The sequence below is a fragment of the Dasypus novemcinctus genome, chromosome 9 (assembly GCF_030445035.2).
Source record: "Dasypus novemcinctus isolate mDasNov1 chromosome 9, mDasNov1.1.hap2, whole genome shotgun sequence".
Lineage (NCBI taxonomy): Eukaryota > Metazoa > Chordata > Mammalia > Cingulata > Dasypodidae > Dasypus > Dasypus novemcinctus.
The window spans coordinates 64,544,311-64,568,701 of NC_080681.1; the positions used below are offsets into that span (position 1 = coordinate 64,544,311).

At 40.1% G+C, this 24,391-nt stretch overlaps 1 protein-coding gene across 11 annotated transcripts in view; it reads right to left on the reverse strand.

The window, feature by feature from the left end:
* Window positions 1–24,391, reverse strand: part of DNAJC6 (DnaJ heat shock protein family (Hsp40) member C6) — a 191,043-nt gene that overhangs the window by 99,703 nt on the left and 66,949 nt on the right. The window contains exon 1 of one of the 11 annotated variants that reach the window (XM_058303428.1): window positions 20,561–21,294. The exons of 3 other annotated variants lie outside the window; for them this stretch is intronic. In XM_058303428.1, the coding sequence (XP_058159411.1) occupies window positions 20,561–20,759 (199 nt within the window). In that variant the 5' untranslated portion in view covers window positions 20,760–21,294. Of the gene's footprint in view, window positions 1–20,044; window positions 20,257–20,314; window positions 21,295–24,391 lie in introns of those variants that run through there. 7 more of the 11 variants (XM_058303429.1, XM_071217407.1, XM_071217410.1 and 4 more) reach the window with 7 other exon arrangements.

Below are 24,391 nucleotides of genomic sequence, written 5' to 3' on the forward strand. Positions count from 1 at the left end.
CAGAAAAATTCTGAAAGGGGTATTGTCAATTCAACCACTTCCAAAGGTAAGTTTAAAGAAGCAAAGCTGAACAACACTTCATCAAGAAGATGTTGATCATTCCTTCAAAGATTCCTAAGTAAAGGAGAATTTAACAAGCATGAAGGCATTTACCCTTAGCATCATTGAGGCTTGTCCAAAACAGCCATTGATTCACTGGGTACGGGAACACCCCTGAAAATGAAATTGTCTGCCCTTACGTCGTCAACTCTAAAATACATAAGGGTCAAACATGATATTAGTTTATTTCTTGCCTCTTGGTGGAAATATCTGGGGGGATGGGTATGCTGAAGCTCTCCGGATGGATTTATACTGGTTTTGCAACTGTCCTATATGTTTGAAATTATTTCAAAATAAAAAGTTAAAAAAAACAACCGCAAACCTTGGAATCAAACCAACATGGAGTCAAATTCTAACTTTGCCACAAATGAGTCCTGTTTAATCGCTGTGCCTTGGTTTCCATATGCAAAAGAAAATATCCCAAGGAGCACAACCAATGGCAAGGTGGAATGCAGGGACAACAGCTGTTGCAAATTTGGTCACCAGGTATTTTTTTCTAACCTACACTCGTGCTCAGCACACAGCCTTTCAACTTGGGCCTCATAACCTACTTAAAACAACACTTCCTGCTCAGGTTATAATTAAAAGTGTCTGATTATTATAAGGAACATGAGAGAGGGATTTATAAAGTGTTAATGAAGTGAAGATGGCAATGACCTCAGGCCACCAGTGCACTAAGACTAAACGGGTGGCAATGTCAGTGTGTGTACTTGCTGTGTGACCTTGAAAAAGCTACTTCATCTCTCTGGAAAACTTGATCTGTAAATTGGGGATTAATTTACCTGCCTCTTAGGCATCCTCAGAGAATCAAATGAGATAATGCATATTAAGCATTTAACATGTGCCCAGCAAAACAAAGAGTAAGCACTAAGTGACTTCCTCATCAAAGATTCTGAATTTCAATCTTTCATGAAATCCTGACAATTTTTCCGGTCTCCACAGGGAGGTCCTGCTTTGCCATCTTTCCTAGAAATGGAATATAATAAGCATGAGAAGCTAGTGGCTATACAGTACCAATGTGGAGTCTGTTTCTCGGAGCCGAACAAAAGGAGGGATAGGGCAAAAACCGCTATTTGTTTCCCAATATTCATTCTCTCCTCCTTCCTTAGGAATATAATTTTTAACTAGTCAGGTAGCCTCTCAGAATACAAACTATATTTCCCAGGCTTCTCTTCATCTAGGTGTGGTCATGTAGTTAAGTTCTAACCAATGGGATGTGAATGGGAGAGTGCTACTTCCAGACAGTTCCATAAAGGAAACAGATATGCCCTTCCCCTTCACAATGGCTTGAAAAACCAATGTGTTCTTTAGCCAGCTTGGACAATGAGAAAGAGAATGAAGACATGAACTAAGACTGGAAATGATTAAAGGAGAAAATCCTTTAATCCACAAGATTATGCTTCAAGTAACTCAAGGGTGGTAAGATGAACAAGCCTCCTCTCTTTGCAACCTAGTGTCCTCATTTGTAAAATAAATAGAAGAGAGAATCATTAATTTCACTTTAGCTGTACCATAAGGGATCTACTATAGATTCAGAGGAATTTATGTTACAACAACAGACAGAACTACGACCCACATAGAGAGAGCCCTGAAAGATAGTCAAGGGAAGCAGATTTGGCCCAACGGACAGGCGTCCACCTACCACATGGGAGGTCCAAGGTTCAAACCTCGGGCCTCCTGACCTGTGTGATGAGCTGGCCCATACGCAGTGCTGATGCACACAAGGAATGCCGTGCCACGCAGGAGTGACCCCGCATAGGGAGCCCCATGTGCAAGGAGTGCAAGGAGCGCAAGGAGTGCAAGGAGTGCAAGGAGCTCTCCTGTAAGGAGAGCTGCCCAGTGTGAAAAAAAGTGGAGCTTGCCCAGGAATGGCTCTGCACACACAGAGAGCTAACGCAGCAAGATGATACAACAAAAAGAGACACAGATTTCCAGTGCCACTGACAAGAATGCAAGTGGACACAGAAGAACACACAGCGAATGGACACAGAGAGCAAACAACTGGGAGGGCAGGTAGGGAAGGGGAGAGAAATAAATAAAAATAAATATTTAAAAAAAAAAACAAAGATAGTCAAGAGCAGATTCCACTGAACATTGAAAAAGAACTACCCAACAATGTTTCTTGTCCAGCAATAGAATGGCCTCTTCCAATGTTCAGACCTACCTAACTGGAAGGAGTCAATCAGGGGTCAGCACTGCATACAAAGGGTCCTAGAGGAAGTGCTGAGTTTTGGGAGGACCGTGGAGTTAAAACAGAACCCTAGAAACTCAGCTCCTTCTAATAGACTGTTCAGGAAACTGAGCTCTGCAGTAGACAACCCTGGATTCAAATCCAAGTTCTGCACTTGGCTACATGATCCTGAACAAGTTATTCACCTTTCTGAGTCTTGGCTTCCTTGTTTTAAAAACGGGTATAGTAAAACATAACTCAAAGGACAGTGTATTAAAAAGAGGTAATGCACGTCAAGAACATAGCACAGTGCTAGGCAGGCTCATAGCTGCGTACAGTCATCTTCATCATATTAATTGAGAAAATGAAGAAGAAAAGGGAAAAATGTGAGGGATTCAGATGATAGAATTAGTCATCCTGGTGGAAGCATCAGCAGAGACAGGGTTGACATTTGCGAACTACACAAATAGTTGCATTGCCAAAACAGACTGGCTTTACCAGATAAATGCTGTGGGGTCAAGTGCAGGCAGGACCAAAAGGCCCCCGGAAGGACCTGGGGAAAGATTCTCATTCAGACCTCCATCTACCCATCTAATATTTACTATCTATTAGTAATTATAAAATGAAAAAGGTGCCATAATAAGGAAAATTCAGAATATGATCAGAGGACAGAGGAGAAATCTCTACGCAGACTTAGAGGGTCAGATAAGGGTTTCCAGAGGAAATGAGATCTACCTCAAGGCCTGCATTTCCAAGGCAAAGGTGTCTGGTGGTGAAGGGTAAGGAGATCAGGCTGATGATGTACTTGGAGGATGGCAGATTATCATCAAACTTCTCCCACTTTTCCCAAAAAATTCTCACATTCTGAGCGACCACTAAGACCATGAAGTCCAAGGCTCTATAGTTATGGCTTTAGCAGAAAAAGCAAGAAAAAGTAAAAGTCCTACACATTTTTAGGTTAAGTCTATTTTAGAAAAAGATACTTAAGATGGGAGGTAGGGAGGTGTGGTTATAAAAAGGCAATGCAAGGGAATGGTTGTTGGAATGGTTCAGTATCTTGACTGCTGTGGTGGATTCACAAGCCTACACTGGTGATCAAAATTGTACATAACTTAACACACACACACACAAGAAGAAGAAGCAACACTGGGAAAGTCTGAATAAGATCATTGGATTGTAGCAATGTCAATATCCTGATCATGATATTATCATATAGCTTTACAAAAGTTAAACCGTTGAGGTAAACTGGGCAAGGGACACAAAGGATCCTTCTATACTGTTTCTTACAACTGCATGTGAACCTCCAAATCTTTCCATTAAAATTTCAACTAAAAAAGTAGCTATAAAAAAAAAAAGACTATGGATGTATTAAGTCTTTGTTATGACAAATACATTTGTTTAAAATTTAGCAAAATATACAATAACCAAATATCCTTTTGTAATATTTGTCTATAATTCCTCCAGTTTTAGGTTAGTATATATATCCTTATGGTAATTTTCCTATCTTTGTCTATATGTGTGTGTGCATATGGTTGTGTACATATGTGTATATAAATATATGATTTAACTCAATGTATATAGTTTGTCTCTTGCTCTTTTTCACTGATTTTATATTTTAAAGGCTTTCTCATATTAAAAATTTCCTGAACAATTATTTTCATGGTTATTTAGTAATACCATATGTGGCAGTTTGATATTATTTATGAATTCCAAAAAGAGATATTGATTATGTTTATAAACTGGTCTGTTTCTCTGGGCATGATACCCTTGACTGTACTAAATTCAGCTGAGATGGCTTTGATTAAATTATATTAAGATTAAGGTTTTGATTTGGCCATGTCATTAGGGTGTGCAGGGTTGATTCCCCACCTCCTTGGTGGGCTATATAAAGGGATAATCAATCAAGAAGGCAAAAGTGGGAAGCAGATTTGGCTCAACTGCTAGAGTGCCCACCTACCATATGGGAGGTCCAGGGTTCAAACCCAGGGCCTTCTGGCCCATGTGGTGAGCAGGCCCACGTGCAGTGCTGATGCGTGCAAGAAGTGCCGTGCCATGCAGGGGTGTCCCCCGCACAGGGGAGCCCCACGCGCAAGGAGTGCACCCTGCAAAGAGAGCCTCCCCACACGAAAAAACCTCAGCCCGCCCAGGAGTGGCACTGCACACATGGAGAGCTGACACAGCAAGATGACACAACAGAAAGAGACACAGATTCCAGGTGCTGCTGACAAGAATGCAAGTGGACACAGAAGAACACACAGCGAATGGACACAGACAGCAGTCAATGGTGGGCGGGGGGGGGGGGGGGGGGAATTGAAAAAAAAAAAAAGAAGGCAAGAGAAGGAGAAGTAGATATACAGAGGAACCTGAGGCCCCAGAGCCTGAGAGTTTACAGCTAACCTTGTGAAGAGACTAGAACAGCTGAGCCCAGAAAGAAACAAGCCCCAGGGGAGGAGGGACGAGCCCTGTGCCAGCATACAGCTGAGATCGGAAGAAACTGGGACTACAGAGCCTTGAAAAGGAAAGAGGAAGACTGAACCCTCGCAGACATCGCCCGCCACCTTGCATCAACACGTGACAATAGACTGGGTAAGAAAGTACCTCTTGTGGTACCTTGAGTTGGACTCTTTAGGGCCTTAAGGTTCTACCCCAAATAAATACTCTTTATTAAAGAGATTTCTGGTACTTTGCATCAGCACCCCTTTTGGCTGACTAATAAGCCATATAAGTATATCAAAATTTTCTGAATCCCCTATTTGGATTTAGAATTTTTTCTATTATAAATAATGCTGCAATACATTAAATCTAACTGGTTGTTGACATCACTGGGGTAAAAGAACAAAATAGGTCTCTGAATAGTAAAACGATAGAGAGAGAGTTAGAAATCATCTGACCAATCTCCCTAAAACAAACGTACAAACACAAACATACCAACAAATCACTTTATAGCTATGGAAACTATGTGACTATTCTTGCCTTAGGAAATAACAATAATGCATGATTTCAAAAACTCCTTGTTTAAAAAAAAAAAAGCATGAACCACCAACCTTGAATTAAGTCATTTTTTACCTTGTGGAATAAAGCAGAAAGCATAAATGAATGAAATTACGGAGAAAAGAAAAAACACTTTGGAGCATTTAGAGATATAGTACATCTTACCATTCCCTTGGGGAAGCAAATTTGACTCAAACATTTGTTCTATGAATGAATAAAGTTACTGGCATATAGTAGGTACTAAAATGCTCACTGTTACTCAAACATTCAATGTGTTTCCATGACTTTAGTCAGCTCTTGTTTGGAATGTCCCCCCTCACACACCCTTCTCCACCTGAGGAAATTCTGGCTACCCTTCAGGGTCAGTTTTAATGTCCCTCTTCAGAGAAGCCTTCACCAATATACTTACTTCTAGTCCATATTATCTACATCATACATTATTTTACAGCTACACAGACACCTGTCTCCACTGCAGATAAAGGAGCAACTTGAGGGTCAGTTCTATTCCTTTTTCCTCCTTTAATTTCTCAGTCAATAGTAGGGCCCTGCCAGTCATGATGACATGTTAAGACAAGTTCCTCACATTCCCACTCAACCACAGCCACTGGACAAGAGGTATACAGATAACACCTAATAAGCCAACAGGATTCTCTCCTTCTGGAATTTAGAATTTTGGATTCAGAGACAGGTGATTGCTGAAGGTTACTTGCTAGAACTAATGACATGTAAACTTGAGAGCTTTGGAGCACCATGTGCACGGAGAAGACAAGAAAGTTGGTCTGCTGAGAGAGAATGAAGGATAAAGTGAATGCACAGTACAGGGAAAAATAAGAACCAAGAAGCCCTCAAGAGGAAGGGGATGGCAAGAAGTCTCCAGTTCTGAATTCCAGGTCCATACTAGGCTGGGTTCCACTGCTCACCCCCAGGATAGAGAAGTTATCCTGTGATTTTATAGCAATTCCCTTTTTGTTAGTTCTCCACCATCCACCCTTGGGGTTTTAATTAAAATACTTTAAATTAGGATTTGTTGATTTCAACCAGAGATAATTTATTAAGACCCCAATTCTTTTTCCTTGATCCCTTTGCTTCTTCTGAAAAAATACTCTTTCCTACCTTTTCTGAAATGTTCATATCATCCTTCAAGACCGACCCTAAACACAATCCAACAAGGAAGGGAGTTGTGGTGGTTTAGAGCTAAGTGCCCCAGAAAAACATGTTCTTAATCCATTCCTGTGGCTGTGAATCCTTATAAATAGGTCCTTTTGATGAAGCTACTTCAGATAAGGTGTGGCCCAGGATGGGTCTTGATCCTATTACTGAAGGTCTAGAGGGAAGCATAGAGAGAGAAAAAAGCCACAGAGGGAGCAGCCAGAAGCTGAAAGTCAAAAGAATCCAGAAGAGAAGAGAGTAGTCAGAAGAGGACACCATATGCATTTCCATGTGGCAGAGGAGCCAAGGGCCAAAGATCGCCAGGAGTCAGCCCCAGAATGCCAATCTTTGGGAGGAAAGCATCACCTTGATGATACTTTGATTTGGACTTCTAGCTTCAAAACCATGAGCCCGTAAATTCCCATTGTTTAAACCAACTCATTGCATTGCATTTGCTTTAGCAATGAGGAAACTAGAACAGGGCTGTCTCTGCATTCTCTGAACTTCCTTGCAGGGCACTGTATCTTGTGCTTGGCATATGTGAATCAGAGATATTCCTGTACTTCTCACACACACTTTAAATCACATCCTCTCTCCTAGTCTCAGTTTCCTCACTCATAAAATGAGTGTACTGGACTAGACCAGTGGTTGTCAAACTGAATCTACCAGTCCCAGGTTTTTATGAGAAGGGAGGAGAGAGGGAAGTGGTCCCAAGAAAGCAAGATGCCAGCCTCCCACCCTTACTTTAACCAGTGTTGCTCTGTTTATATATATTTCATATGCTAAGATTCTTGGTAAGGCTTGAGAAGATTCTTAAGAAAAGGAATCTAGTACTAATAAAATCTGAAAACCCCTAAAACTAAATAACCTATCCATAAGGCTTTAAGAACAACAAATACTAGAATGAAATTTTACTGAGTTAGACACTGTTCTAAACAATTCTATCAACATTAAATCATCACAACAATCCCATGAGGTAAATATTCTTAATCTCATCTGTTTTAGTTTCCTAGACTACTCAAAGCATATACCATGAAATGGTTTGGCTTAGACAATGAGAATTTTATTCATTCATGGTTAGAGTCTGGGAAAATGCCCAAACTGAGGCAACATCAAGGTGATGCTTTCTTCCTAAGACCAGCTGCCAGTGATCCTGGCTCCTCGGCCACATGGCGGCATCTGCAGATCTCTCTCTCTATTTTTCCGGATTTCACTGATCTCAGCTTCTTGCTTCCCTGCCTTTCTCTCTTTGTCTTGCTTCCATTTATAAAGGACTCCAGTAAGAGGGGTAAGACCTAACCTGAATGAGGTGAGTCACACTTTAACTGAAGAAGTCTCACCAAAAGGTCCCACATACAGTAATAGGTTTACACCCACAGGAATGGATTAACTTTAAAAACATATTTTTCTGGGATACACACAGCTTCAAATGACTATTCCATCTTAAAATAAAGAACCAAATCATATAATTTAGATGTGGCTAATATTTGAACCCAGACAGCAAAGATCTGAGTTCTTAGTCACAACATTGTCTTCTAAATTGCTTTAGTGCAGATACCTTGGCTTTTCCTTCTTTTTTGTTTTTTTTTAACCCCCAGAGTACAGCACTTGGGCTGACAGTCACTCAAAGGTGTTGGCTGAATGAATAAATTCTTGAAAGAACAAAGGAACTCTATCTTGGATTCTGTGGAAACAGAGACCTAAAATTGAGTCTTTCTGGATCTCTGCTACCTCCAGGTAATTGCTCTAGCAAGCAGACTATTTTACAATTTAGGCCTTTTCCACATCATCTTCCTGAAAATCAAAGAACCTCCCTGGAGCCTGGGAAAAATTCCTTTCATGTATAGCTTAATTTGTAACACAGACCAGTACCATCAGCCTGATGGATCCATGGACACATACTTCATCAAGTTTGCTATCTTCAACTCATAAAAAGTATGGACCCAGGGACTTCTGATGTTAGAATTTGATGCTGAAGACCTGGGAAATCAGCAAGCAGAGGAAAGAGAAGACAGCCCCAGGAAGGAAGGAACCTTGAAGCCAGAGTAAAGCAAGCCCCAGGAACGTAGGAACCCAGGAAGCCTGAACCTTCGCAGATGTCAGCAGCCACCTTGCTCCAAATAGACTTTGATGAGGGGAGTAACTTATGCTTTATAGCCTAGTATCTGTAAGCTCCTACCCCAAATAAATGCCCTTTATAAAAACCAAAAAAAGTATAGACCCCTTACATCAGACCCTTAGCACTACTGAAATTTTGAGCCAAATAATCTTTGTTGTGTAGAGCTATCCTGTGCATTGCTAAATGTTTAGCAGCACCCCTAACTTCCTTCTACTCACTAGAAACCAGGAGCAATCTCCCTGCTGTGAACCAAAAATGTTTCCAAATATTGCCCAGGGAGATGGGGGACAGGGCTTGGTGGGTGAAACAGTCCCTCACTGAGAACTATTGCCTACATAAACTAGCTCTTGTAGAAACGGGGGGGGGGGGGGGGGGAGGGAAGAGAGAAAAACAAGCAATGTCTAATCATGCTTAGAACATAAATGACAGTTTCCTTTCATCTTTAGAAAGTTCTTGGGCTTCATCCTCCATCCTCAAAATTCTTCTTAAACGGGACCAACCTGAGCACCCCATTACGTATCAAACCCGTTGACTGCCTCAAACAAGAGTTTTGGATGTAATTTTATGAGGACTATAAGATGACCACAAATTGCTTTAAGGCTTATGAAAAATCCCAGAATGAGCATAAAAGAATGCTCAGAGTCTTGCTAATGAAGAACGTAAAATGATCTACCTTGAAGAAACATCGAGGTAATAAAATACTTCCAACGCTGTCTTCATTTCAACCTCTTGAGGCAGCCAACATTTCCCAAAGCATTTACTATGGGCAGGGAATGCTGTAGGCACTTTTCTATACCATATCCCATTAGATTTTGCTAACAATCTGAGGAGAAAGGCATTATTTGTTTTACAGAGGGGGAAAATGAAGCTCAGGAAGATAAAATTACTTCCCCAAGTTCACAAAGCTTGTAAGTGATATCAAAACCTTGACTCTACAATCTCCAGCTCTGACCCCAGTGCTCTCTTCACTGCCATACTGTATTTCTAAAAGAAAACTAGTCAAAAGCAATCAAGAGGAAAAAGTAACAGAAAATCTTTTCATTCATACCTTATGCATAGATAGAGAAAAAAGGATATACTCCAAAAATTATCAGCAACCATGCATGGGAAACATATTTAGCAGTTATCTTTATTTTTACTTTGTGCTTTTCTCTAAATTGCTTTGCCTTGAATATGCATTACTTACATAGTAAAATGTAATGAAAACCCATTTCCAACAAGAAAAATAATTCACTAAAGTATCAGCATTCAACGACAGTCTCAAGCAAACAAGAACCCCAATTTCTCACCTATAAGATTGGCAAAGATTACAAAATTTGATAATATCCAGTGTTGACAGGGATGTGAGAAACAGGTAGTATCATACACTGTTATTGGAAATTTAAGTTGGTATAAGGTTCTGAGATAGAAATCGGGCATGATCTATCATAATGTCTGGTGTATATGCTCTTTCTCCTTGCAATTTCGTATGCAGGAATTTATCCCACATATATATATATATATACCATGTACAGAATATACAAAAATAATGTTGAAAGGTATTTACTACGTATCGATAGAGAAATTGGGACAGTGGGATCAAAAGTTGTCATTAGAAAAAATGAGGTACATATCTTATACTAATATAGAAAGTTACCCAAGATAGAATGTTAACTAAAAAATCAAGTTATGTAACAACATTTATAGGACTCCAAGATATACAAGCATGCAGATATATAAATGCATATGTGTGTGTGTGTGTGTGCACAGGAAACTACATGTCTGTTTTTGCGTATAAACTTGTACATGCATAGAAAATTTTGTAAGTGTATACTGGAAACAATTAATATTAATTATTATATCTGGAGAGCAGGACAAGAAGATAACAAGAAAGAAATGGAATTTTATTTTCATTTTTATACCACCTTCTGAATTGTTTAAAATTTCCTTTACCATGAACACATATCACTGCTATAAACAGAAACAGGTTTTTTTGCTTTTGTTTTTGTTTTTGTTTTTTAAGAGACAAGAATCCCTGCTCTCATGAAATGGCTTGAAAACAAAGCAACATATGAAACAGAACTGTCTTCTGTTACAACTGCAAATGCTCACAAAACAAGACTGTGTGAAAGCTTCCCAGACTCTTTGTGCCAGTGAGAGGAATAATGGAGACAGCTCTCTCCTGGCACACTCAGAGACAAAGCCAGGGTACTATCCTGCTAGGGGATTTTTAATGACTAGATTGGAAGACCAATAGTTAGAGGCAACCTAAACCCATTTCCCTAGAAGTTAAAACCCAATTTTCCTGTTCTATTCCCCCAATTTACTGCCTTCCTAAAGTAGCTGATACATCTTAGCCAGAGTGCCCAAGATCTCAACTCTCTCCCTGGCAAATCTCTGTCACTGTCCCTGTCACATCCCAATATATCAGAAGACCTGACCTCTGGTGCTGCTTGGCTGCATGTAAGGGCATTTACCCTTACAAAGCTTCTCATCTCTAAAACATTTTGCTAATGCCACCTACTGCACTTGATAATCCTAAGAACTAAATATGATAAGGTATAAAAAAGCATGTAGCCAATACTAAGACGCTGTGAAAATGTTAGTTCATTTGAACTAATAATAATAATTATAATAATGGCTGACCCTGAATGTTGAACAGTACAGGTGCTGACCTTGTTTATGGTGCATAAATCTTGCCTATAATCTGTACCACCTATGACGTCACCTCAAATTCTTTTTCGACACAAGCAACCAAAACGGTCTCTTAAAAACACAACTCAGACATCATTTGCTGACATTCTCTTCTCCCGGCTCATTAAGTACCAGTGGCACCAGTTACACACTCCCTTCTGCGAAGCTTTTCCCCACCTTTAAGTCTTTGCTGCTCTTGTATCTGACACCTGAAATGCTCTCCATCCAGCTCCTTTCTTTCTGTTTGTCTCTGTTCCTTCAGGTGTCAGTTCAAATGTTACCCCCACAGCAAGGCCTTTCCAGACCACACTCTGTAAAATTGGCCTCTCCTGTTTACACCACCACTGTGAATTATTCTTTCCTTGTTCTATTCTTTCCATAGCATTTAGCATACCACAGAATCTTTGTTTACTGACTTATGGTATGTCTCCCACACTAAAATGTAAGTTCAGAAGTGCCCAGGCCTCATCTGTCTTGTACTCCCTGTATCCCCCATGCCTAGAAGAGTGCCAGCACATAGTAGGCAGTCAGGAGACGTTGGCAAAACGAATTATTGAAGGGTGATAGACTGCAAAGTGTTTTCACATACATCCTCAAATTTCATCTCACCTGTGAGACAGGCAGGGTGAATATGATTTTTCTCATATGAATGACCTGCCCAAGGTCATAGCTTGTAAATGACAAAGTCAGAGCTAATATTTGAGATTTCTGACTCATGATTCCCTGGTATTCCCACTGATCAATGTCATCCACAAAATTTGGACTTGGAAGTGTTATCTGGTAAAGAGCAATTTTTCTTGGCTTCAACAACAGGGGGAGGGAAGAGAAAGACCTGCTTTCCTATGGGGGGGAAGGTAGAAGAGATAGGGAGGAAATAAAAATAGTGAGCTATTGTCTTGCCTTCCCTAGGTACGAATGAGTAAGTAAACTTCTTTAATTCATCTGAATGAAATGCAGCTACCTCTGGGATAGAGATTTTATGAAACCTCTCATCACCAAGTCACAGTGTGGAACACTTTGCTAATTGAAACAGCAAGTGAAATTTTAGGTAGGTCAGATGCAATTACCCCAGCTGGAAAGTGACACCGGTGTTCACATCTACTAGACCACATGAGCATGCTGGGATCTAAGTCACACACACACACACTACAGTCATCAATACACCTTTCTGTGACATTGGGCTCCAAGTCTCCCAGATATGCTGACTCACTCGTGGGGAGATGGGAACAGCAAATCAGACGGGAAAAGGGGGAGGAGAGAAAAGTGCAGGAGAGGCAAAGGAGACTAGAGAGGGATAAAGAGAGAGGGGAAGAAAAAAGGGCGAAGAAAGAAGAGAAGAGAGGAAAGCAGGACTAAGGGGTAGGGAGAAACTGAAAGAAGGGGCAGAGAGAAATGAGGACTGCTATCCAGCTAGAATTTCTGCTGCAATGCTCTAGTGGCCAAATGCTGTCCTTCAGAATTCCTGAGGTCAGGGCTTTTTTCAGGCTCTTGAGTGTGTTTCCATAGAGACGGAGAATTCCTGCTCTCAATAATGATCTTCCAAGTTTCTCTGGTGTCTGAACTTCCTTGCTATGCCTCCATCATAGCAAGGAACTGGAGCCCAGGGCTCACCCAGTGAGAAAGGGTAGAAGGGCTAGCTGGTCACCCTACACCCTCCAGGCTTGGCCCTGGACTCAGCCCAATGTTCTAGCATTTACACCAATACCGTACCCTTCCCCCAGGCAAACACTGAGCCTGCTCCTTCCTGCCTTCCTTGCCCTCCCAGGCCCTTCCCTGAAGATCTACCTAGTCTCCCGGGCAGCCCACCAAAAAGCTGAAGGCCTGGGTAAACCTGATGCCAAAATTTTCTGCATATGCAAACCCAACACAGCAGAGAAGGTAATGTGTCATCTATTTGCTTCCTAAGTAGTAGTATTTGCATGGCTAACACCACTACAGTTAAACAGTAATTTTAAATTTCTTTATAATTTTAAATTCCTTAATATCTTTTCAAAGTATCCTCTGATGCATTACTGAAATTAAAGGATAATTTGGACCTATCAGGCAATGCAATTAAAGGGTAATAGAAATCACCAGATCTCCTCGCATGTGTCAAGAAATGTCCTAATTCCTTGGACAATAAAGGACTTATTCCTCAAATGCTGAGCTGCTCTGTCAAAAGCCTCCAAGTAACTTTCAAGAGAAGCTATTTAATATTCAATAACTATAATTTAGTTGTGTCAAGAGTTAAAAAGTTTTGCCAACAAGGAAATGCACAAATTAAACTCCAGGATTCTTCAATCTACTTCAAAAGTATAGGTTCTTTCCAAAAGGAGTTCAAGATGGAGCACAGGTTATAAAAAGCAGTGTCACCATAAAGCTTACAAACAATTGCAGATGGCCAAAGGTGATTCAAAGAATGTTTAACATTAACTGAAAACAGCTGATCCAAACTCTGAAAATAGCTGACTCGAACTTTGTGATAATGATGAAGAAACACACAGATGTACAGATAAAAACTGTCTACTGTTAGTTTGCAAAAATAAAAAAGTATGCATTTAGAAGTTTTTTTTCTGCTGAAGAAAAGTACCATGAAGATGAATCAAACAATAAATTGCATTTTTTGGTCAAGAAACCATAGCCTTTTCTTAGGCTAATTATTTCTTTACCTTCACTCATTTGACAGAAATTTCTTGGGGGTCTGGGACAAGTATTAATCATCTTTCTCTCCCCTCTGGCGTCCTTGTATATGAAAAATGCTTATTAGTGAATTGGTCTAACATTCTGCCAACAATTCATTTCTTTCAAGTCTGGCCTCATTTCTGTTAAAATCTAGCTCCATGCTTATTTTTTAAGTTTGGATGGAAAAAATTTCATTATAAATGCCCTTTTTAAAAAATCAAAATTTGTTCATGCTTCCATACATTCAGCAAGTATTTATCAGGTATCTAATAAATGCCAAGCAGTGATGAGAATATAATGGTGAATAAGATAAAGCCTTGCTCTGAACTTTACTTACAGTCTAGTAGGAGCGAGGAGCCAGGCAACATAATCACAGCTCAATGTGATGAGAGCTGTGACAGGGAAATAGAGGCTGCCAGAGCAGCACAGAGCAGGCTGAAGGGTTTAAGGAACACTTAAAGTCCTAAAGAACAAGTAGGAGATAACCTGGAGAAGTGGACATCTAGATGGCTGTGGGTTACGCTGGTCTAAGCTGAGGGGAAAAAGCACAGATACCGGACCGGGAGTGGCAGGAGGGGAACCCACTAGAGCGGAAACTGCTGGAGATTCTGTTGGCTGGCTTGTGGAGGGATGCACAAAAGGCTTCTGATGTCCAGTTCAGAACACCATGGACTTTATCCTGAGAGCAGTTGGACTCATTTTCATTGGCAAAATATTGTTCCATAAATTGATCAAGCTGTACAAATTTTATTGCTCTCTGCGTCTCATCGGGGTTTAACTCGCCTTATTCAATGCTGGTGTTGCTCTCTTTCCTTCATTTCCAGCATTTAAAAATTATTTATATTATTTTTAAGTCAGGAGGAGCTATTTTTCCACAAAATTCAAAGTGAAAAACAGCTTCACTCATATTTCCCTCTTATCTCAGAGAAAGAAGCACATGGAAAAATTCGCCACTAGGTTCTTCACTTACCGGTATTTTTCTAGAACAATTTTGTTTGTTTTTTACAAGATTGATTTATTAACTATGATACAGGTTACATAAGGCCTTTTCAGTTTTTACACCATTCCCACTGAGACAAGTACAATACTTTGTAGCAACTACATGATTTTAAAAAACAAAACGAAACACAAACACCTCAGCCTGAGACTCGTCAGCCTTAGTTCATAGCTGACCATGCATCAACCAGGTGGGAGCCTCGGAAAACCCATGATGAGCTTAACAAGTCTGGAAATTAAGCAAACCTCCCTAACACCAACTAGAGGATGTCCTGGTTAAAGACCCTAAACTACAAAGAAATAACTGTTATACTTTCTTGACATACAGTTCTCCACGTCTGCTGTGCAAGGACTTGTAGGCACACAGCTAGACTACTAACATATTCCAATATCATTAATGTTTTTATTTTTCTTGGGAAACTTAAAATTTTTTTTAATTCAACATACATAAAAATCATTTAACATATGACAGCATTTTACACAATATAGAATGAACAGGGCCTGTGTGACTTTAGGCAACTTGCTTAACCTATCTGTGCCTCAATTCAGTCAACTCTAAGAAGAAGATAACTATCACCTACCTTATAGAATTCCTGTGAAATAAGAATAAGATACAATATAGATGTGCTTAGTCTAGTGCCTGGATTGTTATCATTAAGCATTATTGAATAATATACTTAGACATACATGGTTACAACTTTGAATTTGTATTTTATTACAAATTTAATCTTACCCACATACATATATATGCTCATACATACACATACGTATATGTGTGTGTGTGTCCTCCAGAAATTTTTAGTAAAAGTTATTTCTGAGGCAAGTGCCTAGAGAAACAGGAAGGGGAGAGGGTACATTTTTAAATTTTTCATTTTATTTCTTTTGGTCATTTTAAATTTAACCAAGAGAATGGGAAATTTTTAATAAAAATTGATGTAAAATCCTGCTTTGCAAAACCAAAAACTAAAATTATTATAAAAACTTAGGGTTATTATATGGAAATCACTTTATGTAGGGGAAAAAAAAGGTGAAGAATTTGGAAAAGAAGAGAACTGGGCTAGAAGGAGAAACAATATCTGTTCTGAACATTTTCTAGTGTTGCCATATGGAAGATTAGACTTATTTTGTATGTAGAGGACAGAAGTAGGCCCTAGGGGTAAAGTAACAGAAAGACCAACTTTGACTAAATAAAAGGAAAAGTTCTGTAATGAGAAGTTCAAAGAGACTGACTCAAAATGTGGTAAGAGAAGTGAATGTTGCTCAAGCAGTTGAGAACCTGCCTCCCACCTGGAAGGCCCCAGGTTTGGTTCCCAGTGCCTCCTAAAAAAAAAAAAGCAGACAAGTAGACAACGAGCAGACAATGAGCAAAAATAAACGAGCAGGTAGCTGATGAGGCTCAAGCAGTTAAGCACCCACCTCCCACATGGGAGGCCCCAGTTTTGGTGCCCAGGGCCTCCTATAGAAAAAGCAAGCAGACAAGAAGCAGAAAACAATGAGCAGACAATAAGCAATGAGCGAAAACAACAAGCAAACAGATGAGGGAGCTATCGGGGGGGGGGGGGGGGGGGTAAGAGCCCCGGCACCAAAGGTACTGATCCCAGGCTACATGGCCATCTTTCAGAGATCTGGTTCCTGGAATTACCCTTCAAAGTCCATTTACACCTTGGCAGTCTCCAAGGATATCAAAGTTTACAATTAAATGGGCATCTCTTCCTCTGTTATCCAGTAGCTAGTGCATCCTAAATGGTAATCCAGAGACCTTCAAATAACAGCCACACATGAAATAAGTCAGATAAATCAACTCTGCCCTAAACCTAGAAGACCCTTAAATGGGCAGTTAGTTCTACATAAGAATTATTAGTGCATATATATTTTCAATATTTCAATGAAGTATGAAATTATCCAAATAAATATTGGATAATGTTAAAGCTCAGTTCAAAATTTGGATGCAATGTTTTAAGGGCAATTTTTGTTTCCAAACACATATACATGAAAGTATTTTAGCATTCTTTATTACATTAATTCTGTTAAACTCCAAAAAAAATCTGTTTCCAAACTGGACTATTTTTTTATGGCCTATCATTATGAACTTGTAAATTAAGCCTAATTTAGAATACTTCAGTGCCTCAAAGTTGGGGATTTACTTGTATAGATTCTACTTCCCAGGAAGGTAGAATGCACACAAGAGAAACACATGTCTTCTGACCTAATGAATTGGAATAGTTACAGTGCCTTTTGTGATATGACACAACCACCACTAAATAATGATCTTTTCTAGAGAACAATTTGTATGAAGAGAAAGTGAACCAGAGCAAAACACATCCAGCTAGGCAATGGCTCTGGAGCCTGCCACTAATCTGCTCACTTAGAAAACCATTACATTTCTCTGAACATTTGCCACTCTTTCATCTAAAAACAAAGGGGGAAATCAAAGTAGACAATACTGTTTCCATTTCAACAATCAATTGACATAATGTCTACACAGAAAGACTTTATTTCAATGGGAGAAAACTCAAATCCTAGAGTCAGAAGACAAGAGTATGTTGTCACCAACTAGCTGTTTTACCTTGGACAAGTCTCCTAACCTCTCAAAGAATAAGTTTCCTCTTCCCATAAATCAAAATGGCACAGACAGGGAAGCAGATCTGGCCCAACAGATAGGGCATCCGCCTACTATATGGGAGGTCCAAGGTTCAAACCCAGGGCCTCTTGACCCATGCAGGTGAGCTGGCCCACGCACAGTGCTGATGCGTGCAAGAAGGGCCGTGCCACACAGGGGTGTCCCCTGCATAGGGGAGCCCCACACGCAAGGAGTGCGCCCTGTAAAGACAGCCGCCCAGTGCAAAAAAAGTGCAGCCTGCCCAGGAGTGGCGCCGCACACACAGAGAACTGACACAGCAAGATGACACAACAAAACAAGACAGATTCCAGGTGCTGCTGACAAGAATACAAGCAGACATAGGAGAACACACAGCGAATGGACACAGACAGCAGACAACTGGAGGGGGGGTGGGGTGGGGAAGGGGAAATAAAAAAATAAATTAATTAATCTTAAAAAAAAAATTGGCACAGATAGCAAAGTGAAGGAAAACTGCAAATGTATTCTCACATTTGGTCTAAGCCTCAGACCAAAGCTCTATGGTTAGAGTTGCTATAACATCTTTCCTTTTAATAAATGGGGAACATGCTTAATATAGTTAACTAGGGTTTTCCCGTTAATAACAATAGTGTGGAGGTTCGATCCCAAGTCTCCAGTCATAGGCACTTGCTGCTTACCCAACCTATTTAAAAGAATTCTCAGAAAAAGAAATAAGGTAAGTATGCAAGTGTTCTATCTATTATAAATTGCTGTACAAGTATAAGGTATTATTTAGACTAAGCTTTAAATTCCCTAGAGATACTCTGACATATTTTTCCATGCACAAACATTCCTGTCAGAGCAAAAGCACCCATTAAACACCTATTTTATCCAGCATATCACAGTACAATCAGGTGACTAAATGGGAAGATTATGCGTGCTTTAGAAATGATCTGTGATTTTAATTAAATATCCTAAATAAATGGATATCTTTACAATGAACAAGGCCATACTCTGAAGATGTTAGAAGAAAGAACTATAATTAGACAAGATAGATGCAGTTTCAGTATTTACTACCTAGCCCAATCTCTCATCCAAACCAAACAACGTCCTTCCAAACTGCATTTTCAATTGCAAATATGCATCAAAATAGTCATAAGGTCAGGCTACTCCTGCAACAAACTCACACTATTTCCCTTAGCAGAAAGAGTGGGGAGTGGAGGGGAATCCCTGCAACCTCTTCATATAGTGCTAGTCTCAAGTTGAAGAGTCAACTCCCCATAGTAGTATTTTGGAGATAACAGTATTCTTAATAAAAAGTTTCCCATCATAAATAGTTTACTGATGGTACATTTTTGTTCTCCAAACCTACTGAAAAAGTCTAATATAGTTTAATCGGCAACCCTCAAAAATCAGGACTTACCATAAACTGCCCCGTGTTAGTTACTGCTCCTACTGAGTGGACTCCCAGGGGCCAGAATTTTCTCATTTACCACTGTATTCCCCACAGCATGGGGCTCAGGAAATGTGTTAAATTTATTCTAGAATGTAACAAACTTTCTTTTAAAAACCCAACTCTTAAAATGACAATCTCAGAGAATGAAAAAACAAAATTTCACATTTCTTTCATTTCCCTGAAGTGGGGCAATGTCACATTCATTTGGAATTTGCTCATTTTTGTTTCAATTATTTGTTTAAATGCCCACTAGCTTCCAAAAAGGATTACAGTGGCATCATTCAGAATACATGAATCTTTTTTAAGATCTAAAGGGAGACCATATCCAGTCAAAAGATGGCTATACTTTGATATACCACAGATTTGCAAAAACATAAATCAAATAACCACATACAACATAAATACCAAAGCCCTGAAACCATCATCTCCTTGGGGATAATTTTTGCTTTATTCAAAAACGGTCCTAGGGAAGGATCCTCCAATACCTTACTTAAATTCAGTAAGAACTTGTATGGGTAAAATCCATTTTCAGCCCAGGACATCTGAACATCTGTGGGCAATATTTTACCACTTTTATGGGATGAGGAAAATAGAAAATGGTTTCCAGGGAGAGCCATTACATGATTTAAAGAAACAAGTGCTTGTTAAGTACAGGAATTAAATTCCGTTTGTTTTCATCACTGCCTAAATAATCCAACAGGAATCTTTCTTCTGAAGTCCTGAGTTGTTCAATACTAAAGTTACCAATGTAGAACAAACCACTCAGCACTTCAATTATAAATTACTTCTAAATAAACAATCTTCTAATCCTAGTTCCTTGAAAAGGTAAGAAACAATTATAATAATACTCCTGGCCCAACATGGATATATTAAATGACTGTTTTGCTATGGAAATCACTAAAAGTACATTTATAAAACCCAACTTGCTAAAATGCTTTCTAAAAGATGGTTGGGAACCTAGATAAAAAGTTTAGAAGCATTTCCATTTTCCCTACATGTAAAGGATTATGAAATATTAATACACTCAATGCAAAGGGATAAAGAAAAACAAAATCAAAGTCAGCAATATAAGAAATTTCATGTGTAAATCATAAAGGCTGTATAAAAGAGCTTTAGATCCCAAGTGAAAACTGCTCGAGAAGGTAACATTACCCAAGCAGGTAGGAGAGTAAAGATATGGCAGAGCTTCATAGATTGCAAGTAATATCAATAGTACGAGTTTGCATTTAGAATAAATACCGACGGCTGGCTGCAAAAACAACACACTCCTTCACCGCTCTACTTCATCTGGCTGCGTGGTGAAAGCAGCTACTGCTCCCCACCCTCCTTCCAAGCCGCTCTTCGCGCCACCCACCCCCCTTTCCTCTCCACCTCTCGCCTCCTTTTTCCCTCCCCCTCCCCGCCCCCAGCCGGCGTATTCACCAGTCTTGAGAGATTAAGTGGAGCTCTCTGCGGTGCCTGCCGGACTAATCTATTTCTCAGCTCCCTGAACCAGAGAAATTAGAGAGGTGACAGCCTCGTGCTATTAGATGCCCTCGCTCCCATCCCGACCCCACCCAGGCCGAGACTGGGGTGCGAGCCTCGGGCTAGCTGGCTGGGCCCCACCCGGAGGGCCGCGCCGGCTTTCCGCGCGCCGGGCTTTCCGCGCGCCCGCCGCGGGCTCGCTACCTGAGCTGTCCATGGTGCTGGCGCGGTCCGGAGGGTACCGGGCGGGACTCCGCGCTGCTGCCGAGGCCCCGGCGTTGACTCTCTGCTTGCCGCCACCCCCACCGCTCCCCGCACTTAGGTCCCCGTTACTGTCCACCAGCTGCAAGGATTCATAACCATCGTTGCTGGTCTTTTTCCGGTAGCTCCCGAGGAGGCTCATGGGCAAAGCCAAAGAGGAGGAAAAAAAATCAACCTGGGAGAGGAAGGGGGAGGTGGAAGATGGAAAGCGATCAAGGAGGAATACAATAAACACTAAAACAGAAATCAAGTGCTCGACATAACGCAAAGAGGAGGGAAAGGAGCAGCCACCGGAGAGGAGCTTTGCAGGGCGAGGCGAAGCCACCGCCCTGGGCAGAGCGCGGCTAGGGGCCCTGGGAGCGAGTAGGGCGGGCGGGCGCGGGCGGGCGGGTGTGCGCGTCCTCGGTGCCGCCGCCGCCTCTGAGCAGCCTCCGGCCCTGCGGAGCTCCAGGCCGCCGGCCAGCCACCCTCTGGCTGGGGAGTGCCCGGAAGCAATCCTATAGGTGTCGCCGCGTCGCCCGCCGCACCGCAAGGCCGCTCCAAGAGTAACTGGCCCACGGGGAAGAAGAAAAGGAGGGAGTAATGGAGGAGAGATTCGAAAAGATGGGGGGGCGCTTTACTGAAGGCGGAAAATGGGGCGTGGGAGGGGGAGGGGTCTACTACCACCAGGGAAAGGCGGTGTTTTCGCGCGCGAGTGATAAGGAAGAAAAGGGTTGGGTTTCCCTGCCGGGTATGCTTTGGGGGCGAGGGGTCTCTTGGTAAGATCAGGAACACGCCCATTTTGTATAACTTAGCCTATATTTGCTGGAAGATCAGCAAGTCAAATCCACCCTGACGGTAACCATCCTGGAAGAATGACTTGTAACGCAATGGAACAAATAAAGAATGCATGTTAAGTGCCAGGCTATGTACACTTGCATAGAAAGAAAAAGCGTTATTTTATGCTTTCTATAGTACAGGGATGATCCCTAAATTAGATCTCAAAGAGTTGGCTGCTATAACTCTTCAAGGCAGTTACAGTCCATTCCTCCTAGTGAAGGGAAGTGACTGCTTAGTAACTACTTGTTGAACGAATAAATGGAGGCGGGACCAAGGTTGAGTCAGGTGAAATTTCAGATCTATTTATCTTGGGACCAGGAGAAAGGACTATACCATTGAGCTGGCTTAAGGAGAACGGTTGGGAAGCAAGACAAACAGAATTTTCTTTCTGTCCTCTAGCGCCGACCCCTTTTATAATCCTGGGCAAAGAAAGTAGTCACCCATTATCAGAGGGGAATTTATCACTAAGTTAATGAAGCTTAGACATCAATGGCCCTTTCTTGCTGAAGCCCCTCTCCAAAGCTGAGTACATAATTTTATTTGCTTGATTTTGTTGGAATATGTATTCCTGTTCTTAAAAAGGACCTCAACACTGTGTAAGTTTCAGGCTCACAAACTCTGAACATAGCTATCAAAATACAATGACCAAATATTCATTTTCACCTGAATTGATAAAATTGCAGAATGCTTCCTAATTCTCATCATTTAAGGTGAAGACCAAGTGAAAATTTTGGTTAAAAATGATCACTTTCTAGACCAGGATTTGGAGTGATTAAGTAAGGAGCTTCTCCAAAGTCGCTTGATAAAGAATCCTAACTAAAACAAAAAAGTGCACATATATAAATTTTCCTTTGAGGCCATGCCCATTAGCCAATTTTGCCTTCTCTCCTTTCATGGCTTTCTCTTGCTGTTTTATTCCAACCACCTAAGGCACAAAACCAGACAATAGCAACTAAGAGGTGTCAGACCAGATCATTAGGAACCCCAAGAGTTTCCTGGGAACTCTACCCTAGAGGTCTACATAAAACAAGTTAATTGGATTGTGAGACATTCTCCTGATCAAGGATCACTCAAAGCAGATTCTTGTAGGAGAAGGAAAATCAAAAGCAGATGTAAAGAGCGCTGTCCCACCAGTCCTTTTGGGAGACCCTAAACTCACTGACTAGTTGCTTTCCTAAGTGTATTATCTCTGAACAAGACACGGTCTGATCTGATTCACAAATCAGAGATTATACTGTTTTACAAGCTCAACAACTTGGGTAGGAGGAGGAAAATCTGTAATAAAATTTTAAACACCAGCTCTATATTTTCAATTTGCTGTGTGTGTCAGATTGGGCTATTTTAGCTACTTATCTGAAATAATACTCTGTAAAGTCTAGTGAAAGAAATCTTTTCCAATAACATTTTAAAGCATCTTTTTCTGCTCTTTTTCTTTCAATTCATTTGCTTAGCCACAGGGGGAGTGAATACTTAAGTGTCTGTCATTTGCCTTCACAAATGCTGGATTTATATTCATTGACTAAGAGAATTTAGAGAGGATCACTTTTGAAAAGTGAAAACTGTTCTTTTCAAAAAGAGCGCTCCTAGTTATTTTTGCTCAAATGTTTTCATAGCTGCAGATATATTGCTGGAATAAATTATAGATGAAACATATGCCTTTGTATTTTTGGATATCTCCTAAGTTTGAAATTTAAAGAAAAAATGAATGGGCTACATGGACCATTTTTCTTTTATCTTTACATTTAATTTAATACATGTGAAATTAATCATAATAACTGCTAATAAAGATTTAAAGAATGCATTTAAGGCAGAATAATATAATAACTAGAGTAACTTACAACAGTCTAGAAAGTAGAGTTTGAGGCTTATATTAGAATATACATGAATGTTCACTACTAAAATTTTCTTTACTATCCTAAAGACCAAATTCATGAAGAGTTTACTTATCCATGAGGACCTCATTTTTCTCCTCTATACCATCAAAATAATATTGTAGTGAGAATTAAATTAGCACCTAACATATAGCATGTGCTTAACAAATGTTATGTTACTACTATTAGTGTTCTACTATTTTTATATTATGCCTTGGATAGGTTTCTCAAAAACTCAATTTTCTCAACTGTAAAGTTAGGCCAAAATATTCCCTACCTACCTAAGGATTTGTTTTCATTATATTGTATGATATATCATTATATTATATGATAATATATTAGCACTTTTCATAAGTAAAGTGATTGCTCATCCTTGAATTTTTAGATATTTGCATGCATGTCTATGCTACAGAATTTTGAACTCCTTAATGATAAAAATCCATGTTTTGCTTATGTTTGTATCCCCCATGACACTCAAAACAGCACCTCCCTCTCATTAGACATTGTGTAAATAGCTACTAAGTTAATAAATGAATAAAAATATCATAGTATCACCAATTCTAGTAATTTTTAACTACATGTTGTAACATTATTAGTAAATTATAAAATCAATGTAACAATTCATGACTATTATTTTTATAAAAATAGATGAGAAAATAGAATTATGGCACATCATTTAAGTCGTTGTTTCATAAAATATTGGTTTGGGTTTGTGTGTGGTGTGCATATGTGAGTGCATGTGCACACATGCATGCTTGCACTCAAGAATGATTTAAACATTTGAATATTGGCATATGGCAGAACCTCCAGAACTGAGAGGTCCTAGTGTTCCCCAGTTGTGAGTCGCCTATACACTGTGACATATGAGTTAATTTGGGTAACTGGACAACAAAGAGTTCTGGATCACCAGACAGAAATTGAGGACTGAGCTTCTGTTCTGTTCTCTTTTTGATCATGTTTCTAAAATGCACTTCTTCAATATTCTGCTCTAGCTAATATAAATCAATGTATTATATTAAACTTTCTTTGAAAATGAGCCTCAGGTGCATAATTTGGATCATCTCTTACTGAATAATGTCGGTGG